At 38.3% G+C, this 13,208-nt stretch overlaps 1 protein-coding gene across 1 annotated transcript in view; it reads right to left on the bottom strand.

Annotated features, from left to right (window-relative positions):
* The window catches only part of ipo11 (importin 11), a 261,649-nt gene that overhangs the window by 73,207 nt on the left and 175,234 nt on the right, over nt 1-13,208 (bottom strand). The window contains exons 23-27 of the mRNA XM_041787347.1: nt 11,183-11,262; nt 11,013-11,093; nt 3,777-3,872; nt 3,235-3,348; nt 2,602-2,723 (exon numbers count right to left, since the gene is read on the bottom strand). Coding sequence (XP_041643281.1) covers nt 2,602-2,723; nt 3,235-3,348; nt 3,777-3,872; nt 11,013-11,093; nt 11,183-11,262 — 493 coding nt within the window. The remainder of the gene's footprint in view (nt 1-2,601; nt 2,724-3,234; nt 3,349-3,776; nt 3,873-11,012; nt 11,094-11,182; nt 11,263-13,208) is intronic.

The following is a 13,208-nucleotide window of genomic DNA, read 5'->3' as shown; positions in this document are numbered from 1 at the left end:
TCAGCTAAATTAACAGGAAGGATTATATCTACAGTACTACAGCTGCGTGATATAGACCTAGAATAAGTCCTACCTTTAACAAAGAGTGATGAAGCACTGTCTAAATTGCACAAAAAAGGTGGTAACATTTGAGAAGGTGGGTGGAACTAGGGAAGAAGTGAATCCTTGTTCCTTGCAAGCGTGCAAACCTTACAATGCAAATGGATTGGCCAGATTCCATGTCTTGCATTGGGCGGATCCATCTCGCACACCTTGAGCTAAAACGTTTGCGTCCGGTCAGAGGATGACCAGGCATAGCGCCATTTGTGTAGAACAAGGCGGTTGCGACAGGCGGTTTTGTTGTTCTGCAAGCTGGTAGAATGGCAGCTGGTAAAGAGATCAGTGTGATGTAGCTCCAACGGCAGTTTCATCAGAACTGGACATGACTGCTTTATAGGCTGTTTGCAACCACGCAATCCCAAATGTCCATCTGGGGTCAGGAAGTGGGGGACAGCCATTAGGAATAATTGGGAAGTTAGTACTTAACAGTTCTAAAAGGACCAGTGCGCTGCCATTATCATCAGAAAATGTCTACATACACTGAATACAATTCATACACTTTAACCAAAAAGGGATTTTTACCACTGTTTAACCTTTTCCTGGCGTGAGTGAAATCAATATCACAAACACTCAGCACTGCAGACCTCCTAACATCTGGTGTTGTCTAGTCAGATGAAGGAAGACGAGTCTAGAAGAGTGACACAGAGCTAAGAGACTAGCTGAGCCCCTTTAACACAAAAAAAAATCTTTGTTTTATCACAAACATGCAATTAAATAAAACGGTGATAGACTATCAACTGAATCAACCTTAAGGGGTAATCCACCAAGAGATGATAAGTCGTTCACGAACAAGCCTGTTCTACAAAATGGTTCTTTTATGTCAGCCACGGCAGCTAGCTCCCGAGTACCAGTTTCCTTTCCACAGTCTTTTGCTGTTATTTAATCCACATTAAAAAAGCACAACCATAATCAAATAAGAAGCAATTTGGGAGCAAAACAACCAACTCTACTTAGCTCAGCCAAATGATCTGGATCTCTTAAAACAGACAGATATCCAAAGCAAGCAGGCCTTGGCGGACATCTGCTGAAGAAACATGGGTAAGATGAGAGTTTTATAAGCTAAACCCTGACAAAACTGTACTGACAGAAACCAGACTGCTTTGTTTGAAAGAGACCATACATGAATGTTGTGTTATATTGCTTGTCCAGGCATCAGACAGAGGCTTTTTAATTCCTGCCTGCTGCCGTTTCTCTCTGAGATTTTTTTTTTTGCCTGAATATTTCACTACTTCTGGGACACAGAAGTATCTTAAGAATCAAGAAAAATTATATTTTTGCACTTTGGATGCTTGGCATAGTTGTTAACAGCTCAAAACATGGCCTTTTTGGTACCATTTCTTTACGCAGGACCCCCGCAAAGGGAGTTCTCTGCTGCTCTGTGACATCTTCTACAAAGAACCTATTAACTGTTTAAAGCCAAGTGTATCATATTTGATGCACACTTTTTTTAGACATCTATCTCTGATCAATAACTTCCTAAAAAACCTTCTGTATACAATCAGTCAATGATAAAAGATGCCCTCCAGGAGATTATAAGTAAAAACAATACATAATGCATCACATGTGATACAAAAAATAAACATGTGGAATTTTATGGCATTTTTTTTCTTTTTTAAGATTTCATTAGAAGGTTAAGAGAAAAGGATTCCAAAAAAAGATCATTTTCTTGCTATTATTTGTGGTATCACGCTTTAAAAGGTTGAAAGAAAAGCAAAGAATTTGCTGAAAAAATAAGTTTTGGGTCTTCTCTCGACCCACTTTGGCAAGAGTCTGATCTGCCAGCTGATTCCACTGATACTGAACAGCAGTCTGTCAAGCTCACGTTTTGGGGGCGGGGTATACCTATTATGTCGTATGTATTCTTGCTCTGATGGCCTGACATGAATGGGATAGACAGAACATTCATCCAATTTAATAATAATAATAATAATAATAATAATAATAATAATAATAATAATAATAATAATAATTTCTATAGCACTTTAAAAAAGAGGGTTTACAAAGTGCTTTGATATGTGTAGAAGCAACAGAATTACAACTAACCCAAATAAAGGACAAAGAACACAGAACAAATGACACCCGACAACATCAGCAAAATCCAACAATTAAAGAATATAACCAAAAATAATAATATAATAATAATAATAGATCATAATTCACCAACATCAAAATACATCAAACCCAGATGTCATGTGATGCCGCGCAAACTACGGCATGTCAAACAACAAACAGAGTGCAGACGACATGTGATACTACACAACTAAGACATTGTGGACCTCATCAGGATGCAGGCTGGACAAATACATCAAGTACCATAAAAACAATAGAACTAAGTTGGAACCCAGGCAATGCAGGAACCCATCTGCACAGGCTGAGACCAAGAGGCCAAAAATTTATCATCATCCAATGTTAAAGACTCAATATACAGCCCAGCCTCACTATCAACATTCTACCATCCCAAAGTTCCATCTGCACACAAAATGACTGACAGATGTTTGTCACCTGTTGTCAGATGGTAGGAGGGAAAGCAGAGCGAGCGATGACAGCTTTCTCCTTTCAGGCTGAGTGATGTTGTCCATGCGGTCGACCCACATCTCGATCACGCTGCCTAGTAACTGGTCCATCTTATGATGAGAGAAAAGGATGGAGATTGGGTTTTGGATGAGAGGAGAGAGAAGAAGAGTTTATAAGAAAATATAGAGTGAATTTAACACTACAGGGATCAATTTTACTCAAATGTTTAAAAAATGTGTCTGGTGCATCTATTAAGTCAGTAAACTGACCTTCCTTGCTTGTTCTGTCTAAATTGTCTGCTTTCATAAAAGAAAGCTTGAAATGATTGAAAGACAACTTAGAGAGAACTTTAAAGCTGTCGTTTGTTAAGATTAGGACAGCAAGGCTGAAACTAGCAACATTTATATTGCTTTTGAGCAAGAACGGCAATGTCAGAGTTTCAAGTTTCAAAGTCAAGGGGCAAAACTCTGAACTTTAGGGTTGAGAGTGTAACCCTTCTTGATTTCTTGGCTCATTGCATTTAATTCCCCCTTAACAGGTACTTTGCAGTTATATCTCCCCCATACATTCAAAGAGAGTGTGCTGAGAAGACAGAAATGAAGGGCAGGAATGGAGCCTCACCTCCTGGCTGCACTCAGAGGCCATTTGATTGAGCAGAGAGGAGAAGAAACTGGAGTTCTGCAGCAGGACGCGGCCCATGATTCCTAGGTAGGTGGACATCACCACGGGATACCTCTGTTCAGCACACACACACGATGGGTGAGTACACAGACACACATGCTGCTGTAGGAACATAACCACGGGCCAGTGCTTTGCAAAGGTCATTAAGCATGATGAGGATAAAGGAGGTAGGTACACTGACACAGCAGAATCCTCGAAGGCAGTCTCTTTAACCTTTATAAGAACTGAATTATCAGAAAATGTCACCATATTCTTTGTAGGGATTAATTTATATATGACAGAAAAGGACAAGGTGAAGAACAGCTGAACATTCTGTTATTAATAGAGAATTTCAGGTTTTATAAGGTTATACCTGTAAACATTTAGAAAAGATGATGAAAAGTGGGTGTAATGCGCCTCAGGTGATAGGGAACGTCTGTCCTGGTTTGTCCTTTTATATAACTCATGTCCAGATTTGCACAATATGTAAAGGTAAAACTCACCTCACCGTCTACGATTCCTCTGAAGACAGCTGGCAGCAGGGGCTGGAACATGTGGGCTCCCAGTATGGGGCTAACCTTTAAAGCTATCTCCACCACCTGCCGAGACAGACGGAGAGGGAGGATGAGGGACTGTACTCAGACAGAGTGTGGAAAAGCAGCGAGGGAAAACAGGAGAACTGACAAGCCAGGCTCAGAAGCAACAGAAGAAAGAGGAAAATAGGAGCAGTAAGGGTCAGAAGCAGGATGATGTAACAACAGATCAAAGTGTTGGGGGGCGTGTGGAGGCGAAGAAAATCAGTGGAAGCTTCTTTTTTTAACGATGAAGTCAAAATGTGCAAAGCAAAACCCCACTCCTTTGAGGGTATTACAGTATTGAGATGCAAAGTTAGTCTCTTACAGGGTGCAGTTTAAGAAGAAATTTGAAGATCTAAGTTGTATCAAAGTCAAAACTAGCACTACTGACTGGCAGTTATTTGCCTCCAAGAGGTATACCATTGCAGGTCAGTGAAAGTACAGTAATGGGCCAGGGGGAAGGCATTTTTCCAGTAAACTAGGGCTGGGATATATGGCCTTAAAATATAAGTTCTGAATTCTTAATACCAAAGCCGATTTAGGATTTGAACTGATTACTTTCCTGCTTGATAATGTAAAATTCAGTGACCATGGTAGAGTAAAAAATTGATACTGTTGGCGTTTTCTTGGCCCTACGTTGTGAAATGTAAAATTGGCAACACTGATAATGTAATCCTAACTCCTGCTTTGTCCTCTGCTGTTATCCTGTGCAAAGTGCCCCAGACTTTGCACATCCTTTTAAGCTCATTGTAGATGCTAGTGTTTCTGGGTGTAGTGCAGGAATACTGCAGGAGGATGCATGTGGCATTGATCACCCAATTTTCTACTTTTGTTGACTTGTATGATTGTTGGAGGTGATCTTATATGGATAAAGAAAATAAAAAAATGCCTAAATGGCCAGCAGATACACCAAGCAGAGTGCCCAGTTCTAGTCTGTGAGGAAAACACTGCTTTGTCAGAGAATCCCCTCTGCTCTTCACTTTGCATAAATGTACTCATGTGTGTTAAGGAGAGAGAGAAAAAGCAAGCTGGTGCACAAACAATCAAATTATTTCTCATTATGATGCAGCATTTGCCTTAACTCAACTATGCCAAAGGAGAGTAGTGGAGGAAGTTCAAGAGAAAATCCAGATTTCAAGAGTTTAAAAATCCAGATATTCCACAAATATGGTAAAAAAAATAAAAATAAAAAATCACTCAGGCTGATCTAAACTTTGGATTACAGAGCTAGTCAAGTGTATGTTGGTCAACATGCATCTTAATAAAAAATTTAAAACATATCATTAAAGCAAGGACACATGAAACAATAATTATCTGCTATTTGTACATGATTTTACACAAAACTAAAAAAAAAAAAGGGCCAGACAAAATGATTGGCACCCTTTCAAAACTGTGGGTAAATTATTTTATTTCAAGCATGCTATGCTCATTTAAACTCATACTTGGCAAGTAACAGGTTGACTCAACCTTTGTGTTGTGTGCCTGTGTGTGTCACACCAAGCATGGAGAAGAGAAGGGAGAGCCGAGAGTTGTCTGAGGACTTAAGAAGCAAAATTGTGGAAAAATATGAACAATCTCAGGGTTACAAGACCATCTCTAGAGATCTTGAAATTCCTTTGTCCATTTGTGTAACATAATCAAGAAGTTTATAACCCATGGAACTGTAGCTAATCTCCCTGGACGTGGACGGAAGAGAAGCACTGACAAAAGAATGCAACGCAGGATAGTTGGAATGGTGGATAAACATCCTCAGTCAACTTCCACACAAATTCAGGCTGTCCTGCAGACTCAGGGTGCAAAAGTGTCAGCTCAGACCATACATTGTCATCTTAATGAGATGAAGAGCTATGGCAGGAAACCGAGGAGAACCCCACTGCTGACAAAGAGACATAAAAAAGCCAGACTGGAGTTTGCAAAAATGTACCTGAGTAAGCCTCAATCCTTCTAGGAGAACATTTTGTGGAAAGATGAGACTGAGGTAGAGCTTTTTGGAAAAGCACGTCATTCTACTGTTTGCAGAAAACGGAATGAGGCCTACAAAGACAAGAACACAGTACCTACAGTCAAACATGGTGTAGGTTCAAGGATGTTTTGGGGTTGTTTTGCTGCCTCTGGCACTGGGTGCCTTGACTGTCTGCAAGGAATCATGAAATCTGGAGATTATCAAGAGATTTTGGGCCGCAATGTAGGGCCTAGTGTCAAAGCTGGGTCTGCGTCAGAGCTCATGGGTGTTCCAGCAGGACAATGACCTGAAAAATATCTCAAAAAGCAACAAGAAATGGTTGGAGACAAAGCGCTAGAGAGTTCTGAAGCGGCCAGCAATGAGTCCGGATCGAAATACCACTAAACACCTATGGAGAGATCTCAAAACTGCTGTTGCAAGAAGGCATCCTTCAAATCTGAGAGACCTGGAGCAGTTTGCAAAAGTTAAAGAAGCTTGTTGATGGTTATAGGAAGCGATTGGTTTCAGTTATTTTTTCCCAAGGGTGTGCAACCAAATATTAAGTTGAGGATGCCAACAATTTTGTTTCCCATTTTTTGAGTTTTTAAAATTATGTCAATTTTGGCTTTTTTCTTCTGCTTTTTGTGTTGTTCCAATGCACATAAATGAAATAAACGTGTATACCAAAAACCTTTGTAACTGCAACAATTTCTGGGAGAAATTGTGTATTTTCTGGAAAAATTCCAGGGGTGCCACTACTTTCGTCCATGACTGCAATCCAGTGCTCCAATAAATGTCACCTAGCAAACATCATTTTTCTAGATTTGAGACATTTTGATAAAAGATTAAGTGTAACATCTGCAGAGAAGTGCTGCACGGTAACTAGTGCTTGTTTAATGTGGTCTTTAAACACCTGGCAGTTATACTGTGTACCCTGGGAAAAATTTGGTGAGTGAAAGACTGTATTAAAAAAATGGTTAACACCCAATCCTACATAGGATTTGGCATTTCTAGACAGTAATGTTCATAGACATTTACATAAAAAATGTATGTAAGGGTTGATAATAGCAGTGGGAATCACTGAGTAACTTACAACACAACACAATGACATTAGACCTGTACACTCATCATAATACAGAAACTCAATCATATATTGATTAACCAAAGAAAAGGTGACGTGAGGGTTACTGTTTTATTCACTACAATATGGTGTCATTTTCATATTATACACTTAATCTCTTAACTTCTCTTCATTTCGATCAAACATCATCCCACAATCCTCTGCCCTGTGAAGAGTGATTTAGTATGAAGTATTAAAATATTGTCATTTTGCAGAAGAGATTCAGTAATTGTTTCATTAGTGAGGACCATGATATATTGCTGTATGGATATTTTATCCTGCCCTTTCTAGTTGATACTAATGTAATCTTATAAAAGTCTTGCAATAAATCATGACTTCATGAAGATAATTACAATATTTTTCAGTTCAAACTTTATACAAGAGCTGAATTAAAGGTGCTTGCTGTGATGTTTCAGAAATATACCAGGGTATAAAAGATTTATCTGAGGGTCAAGAATTGGACTGGATGCAAATCAATGAAATATAATTCTATCCTCCTAAGATTTTCTAGTGATTAGTCTACAATCTAGCACACGGCAGCAGGGTGATGTAAAATTACAACATTACTAATGACATTTTGACAAATTAAAGCCACAAAGCGAATATTTAACTCAAAGGTCAGGCTGCGAACCAGAGGAACGCAGAGACAGTCAGTGAGGTGTGATGATGCATGTGAACTTTTCAAAGAAGTGCACACTGATTACTCTAAAGCCTCTGTTCTCAGGGTGCTTATGTGTGGTGAGCTGCTGGGTGATGTTGTGTAGGTTGACAGCTTCATTGTCTGCTGGCTCTTCTCTCCTCAGAACAAAGGATTAGAGGGAGCCAGATGTGCTGTAATGCTACAGAGCTTTCTTAAGCTAAAGCTCTATTGTCCTATTGCCATTCTGAATACTAAAACCACTCAAGCAGTGCAAATGGCACATGTAGTCTTGTTGCAGTTTCACTCTGACATGAACACATAATGTAGTTTTTAGTGTGAAAAATGCAAAATACAAGGTAGAGACTATCTTCCTCCTAATTATCCTATTTTCTAAAACAACAATAGCACATGCAGAGCACACACATGGTGTGTTGTTTCGAGGCTGAGAGAATCTAATTGACAATTTTTAAAAATTGCCTCCACTGGAAACATCAGTAATTATAACAGATTACAGAGACACGCTGACTGTTAAAATTAACGTTGATACTGATGTGTAAAGCAGCCAAATTGGATGTTTTCTTCATTACCTCGTTGTAATTCTTTGTGCCTGTTTTTAAATGAGCTATGAGATTCAGTGTATTTTAATTGCTGCTAGAAGTGCTTCATCTTAAAATGTCACTGGATCATGTTTTACAAACAATATACCTTTCCCAGAGACAGTGTAAGATGCCCTAACTACCACCGTTTTCTTTCCCATTTAACTAACCATGAAAACAAATCAGTTTATACTACATGTCTTCTGCTCAATGAAAATCTCTCTCTGCTCTGAATCAGCAGTTAGGTGTACTAGACTGTCAGCATTAAATTGATATGACACAACTTAAAACATTGGCTACTGTCATCAATGCATGTCACATTAATGCAGATGGAATGATGTCTGTCAACAGGATACAGGAACAAAATACTGTCAAGTATTGACTGATACAAAACAGCCACAGATGCAAAGGTGCATTCATAATAAATTACCTGTTGGGAGAAACACTGCCAATGTCTTTGGACTGAACTTCATGAAACACTGATAAGCTGGATCTGAAGTATAAAGGAAGCCACTGACTGGGTATCTCGAGTTCATTTGAATTTGAATCATATGTAAGGTGCCTGGGCCCTAATGAAAGTTTAAGTTTTCAGAGAAAAAAACAAAATCTATTTTATACCTCTGTGTGCTACTGATATAACCGTCCACATGGACCTAACTACCTTGAACGCTAATATGATCAGTGTGGCCCCCTGGCTTTGTGATGTGGTTAACAAAAAGCTCCTATAGGCTCAAGGTTATTTCCAAATTAGGGCTCAGTTGTTCAAAGTTATCCAACAGGATTTAAGATATCAGACACGATCAAACCTTAAATTAAGATAGTTAAAAAAAAATAAAAAATTACATTATTGAACAAGGTAACCATCCAATTTGTGTTGCTTAAAACTTTAGAGTACAATAAGGATAATTTGCTTGACTGGATCACTTAAAAAGAAGTGAGAAAACCACGTGATTGGTCAAAAAAAGAAGGTTCTTCATATTTTAAGACATGCTTGATCCGTCTTTTAATAGAATTGCTTAAAAAACAAAGAAGATAAAGTGTGCAGTAACTTTATTTAAAAAAACAGGAGTCATCCCCAAAATGTTGCACTAAATTAAGTCAATAACAAAAAACAAATGTTACATTTTAATGTAACTGTGAGGGTATTTCAGTATGCATGATTTTGGTCTTTCCTGTGAACAAAGCATGTAGAGTGAAGTCCTTTTAAACCTCTGGTAATCTGGATTCAGTAAACACTGAATTCATCTGTTCCCTGGATTAAGCTGATCCAAGACAGAATACAGAAAGAAAGACAGAAGGAAGGAAGGAAGCGAATGGGTAGGTGAATGAATGAATGGATGGATGGAAGGAAGGAAGGATAGATGGATGGATGGAAAGATGGACAGATGAAAGGAAAGCAGCAAGAAAGGATGGAAGAAAGGTAGGAAAGAAGGAGGGATGGAAGGAAGGATGGACAGAATGACTGATGGATGATGAAAGAAAGGAAAGGAAAGGAAGGAAGGAAGGAAGGAAGGAAGGAAGGAAGGAAGGAAGGAAGGAAGGAAGGAAGGAAGGAAGGAAGGAAGGAAAGAAAGAAAGAAAGAAAGAAAGAAAGAAAGAAAGAAAGAAAGAAAGAAAGAAAGAAAGAAAGAAAGAAAGAAAGAAAGAAAGAAAGAAAGAAAGAAAGAAAGAAAGAAAGACAGACAGACAGACAGACAGACAGACAGACAGACAGACAGACAGACAGACAGACAGACAGACAGACAGACAGACAGACAGACAGACAGACAGACAGAAAGAAAGAAAGAAAGAAAGAAAGAAAGAAAGAAAGAAAGTGTGGGGTGGATTACCAAACCCTGATCATTTATATCTCACTTAAACAACCAGGCCCAGAGAACTTGTCTCAGTACCAGAAACAGGGCAGAATTACAGCAAACAGAACTTGTATGTGATCAAAGGTAAGATTAAGAATTTTAATACTGACAATATGTAATGTTCTGCTATTAAGTAGCAATAATTAAATTATATAACTTTATATTGCTAGTAACTTTAGCATAACATTATGTTGATGTTCCAATTAACTTTAATGTTGGCTTGGTGAGGTGGATTGGGATGTGTAAACCATCCCCACTGTCTCTTCTTTTGCATAACAAGCACTTGTGCCCCAGGTGGACTGCTAATGTTAGCCAACATCAATGGCATCAGACATTTGTAAAATTTAATATGATTTTAATATGTTTTCAAAGATTTTCAGTTGATCTGATACAACCTGCAGCACCTTTGTCTTTAATCATAACTAAAGCCAAGTTAGGAAAGAATCAGATCAAATAAATATAACTGAAAGTGTATCAAATTGTGGGGTATTTTCAGTTGCTTTAAATGGAAGGAACCCAGTGAGAAGAACTCTGTCAGGCTTAATAACAGGAGTGCAGGGGTTAACAAAACTGCACTCTGTTTTTTAAAGTGCCTTACATTTTTCAGTTAACAGCTTTGCAATGCTTTACTCCAAATCCATTATGTTGATGTTTGGAGGTAAATGTAAAGGGTAAAGATAGAGGTGGCTGTCAGGACTGAGCTGAAGAATAGGTTTTGGTTTGAAAAAAAAAACAAACCTATTGTGAGAAAAAGAGAGGCTCTTCTGGTATCATAATCTGCTCTCCATTCACATTCAGCACTGTATCTTTCTGTTTCTGTTAGTGTGTTTATGTATATCACATTTTATGCCACCTCTAGTTCACCTGCGAATCACAGTCACACAGACAAAACAAACAAACATTGTGCTGGATCATAAGTAGGTAGGATGAAAGAATAATCCCAGAGGAAACAGAGACAGAGAATAAACAGAAGTGAGATAGTTCTGTGTATGAGAAGGACAGAGTGACGGTACCTTGAGCACCTGGACCTGTCCTTCATTCGTGATGTCTTTGAGCAGATCACAGAAGGATCTACACAATGATTCTGCATAGTTCTGTGGGTATAAAAAACATTTTACAAGAGGAAGTTGTATAAAATAAGTGAATCTACATCTACTGTCGTGTCTCTGTGTGCATGCCTCACCTGCAGGAACTCAGTGGCCGACAGGTAGATATAGGCGTTCACGATTTGAAAGCAGGTGCGCAGGTTCTCGGAGCTTAGCTCTGCAAGAGAATAACAGACGTTGTATTTTATCAAACTAGAGGAAAAAGTCAAACTGATAAGTGTAGGCAGGGATGCATCAAATGTACAGGGAAATGGACATAAATTAAATTTACTGATAAATGACCCAAAACATTTAGAATGAACTATGACAGCCCTTTATTTTTGTTATAAATCCTTAGTCAAAATCCATATTAGAAGAAAAATTCTGGAGACAAAACAAAGAATGAGTGGTGGAGTAAGAAGTCAAATGCAAGAAAAAGTTGCAGAGTAGCATAGATGAAGAATTATTGTCATCCAGCATGCAATAAAGATCAAATAGCACAATTTCAATAACAGCCCAATGCTAGGCTGCAACAACAGTCTTGTCCTGTCTGATGACTGTTCGTGACTTCATAGGCAAGTCTCTCTTCAATCCTGCACCACTATGATGGTTTTCAGATCTGTAACCCCATCATTTGTAAATCCAAAATATGTCTAAATCCATAGAAAGCTCAAACTGCATGCTGAGCTAAAACAATCCAGTTGGATCCAGGTTTTTCTCCCCAAGCATTTGCCCACTTCAAACCGTTGGAACCTTCCTGCTAAGTTAATTCAGTGGTCACAGCCTAATGATTGAGTGTGAGACTGTGTCCCGGCCTCTTACATACTCACAGAAAAGTGGAAAATCTCCATTTAACTACATCTGAATATTTGATTTACAGTTATTATAGTTATGCATATGTGTTGTATATCATTCCTCTACTTTAGGGAACAGAGGTTCTCATCTTAACATTTCATTTTTGTTAAAGCCTGCCTCTACTTCCACAACTGCACACAGACTACATTGATGTTTTTTTGCTGGATTTGTTCAACAACAATAATCATTAAACACACGTTCTGTTACAGAAAACTGTACAGTGTTTACAGGGGGTGGAAAAAGATTGTGAGAAAATCCAAAATGAATCCACAGTGACTCACAGGGGAATGAAAAACAACAAATAAAGCAAAGCCTTTGGGGAGTAAGGGTATTTTTATTAGACACTCTATATCCATTGATCTTTAATAATGGTGCAGAACAAAAAAACCTTGAGAATAAGAAACATTAAACATGGGGAGAAAAACATCACAGAAAAGGTATATATTAAAAAGAAAGGGATTCATTTTGATTTTCAGGATAGTATGATAAGTTTACCTGATATTCACTACCAATAAGATGTAAAATACCTAAAATATTTGTAGTCAAATTCACCAAGTCTTTGAAAGGTAAGAGTAACTTAATTCAGTATTTTAGTTGATCAATTCAAGTCAAATCTTTAAATCTAAGAGATATTTAACTCTACTCACTGAGTCTGAAAGGGTCTGCCCTCTACCAGTTGAAACCTGGCTGAATTAATTTTTCTATTGGCTGCTCTGGAGGCAGGTGACACATGCAGGGCCAGCATTCGTCACCGTAATGCTCAATAGTGACTGCCCAGTTCATTTGTGGCTTTAGTTTCAGAAGTCCAAATCCTGACTCAAACCCTCTATAATAAAAACAACAGTCAACAACAACAGTCGAAGCTCTTTTGGGTGGCAAACATTTCCTAAGCTACCTACCAACAGCATCCCTGTGACATGCTAGGGTTAGCGTAGGTGGGTAACACAGTTTATTGCTCAAGGTTTATAACATATAAACTTGTGTCTTCTAAAAGAGTGTACAGGGCCTCTTGATGTTTAACCCTTTCATTGATTTCATAAATCAATCGTGGTCAATATAACTTGGCTTTAAAAAAAATGTCAATGTGAAAACAGATTTCTACATAGTAACTTCAATTAAATAAAAATATGTAATGTAAGATAAGTGACTGCATAAATATCCATCTCCCCCTTCAAGTCAATATTTAGTAGACACAGCTTTGGCTGCAATCACAGTACTGAGTCTGTGTGGATAGATCTCAGTCAGTCTTTTACATCTGGACACTGCAAT

Source organism: Cheilinus undulatus, linkage group 5 (assembly GCF_018320785.1).
Source record: "Cheilinus undulatus linkage group 5, ASM1832078v1, whole genome shotgun sequence".
Taxonomy (NCBI): Eukaryota; Metazoa; Chordata; class Actinopteri; order Labriformes; family Labridae; genus Cheilinus; species Cheilinus undulatus.
The sequence above is the reverse complement of the archived record's forward strand: the minus strand, read 5'-3'. Positions and strand labels throughout refer to the sequence as shown.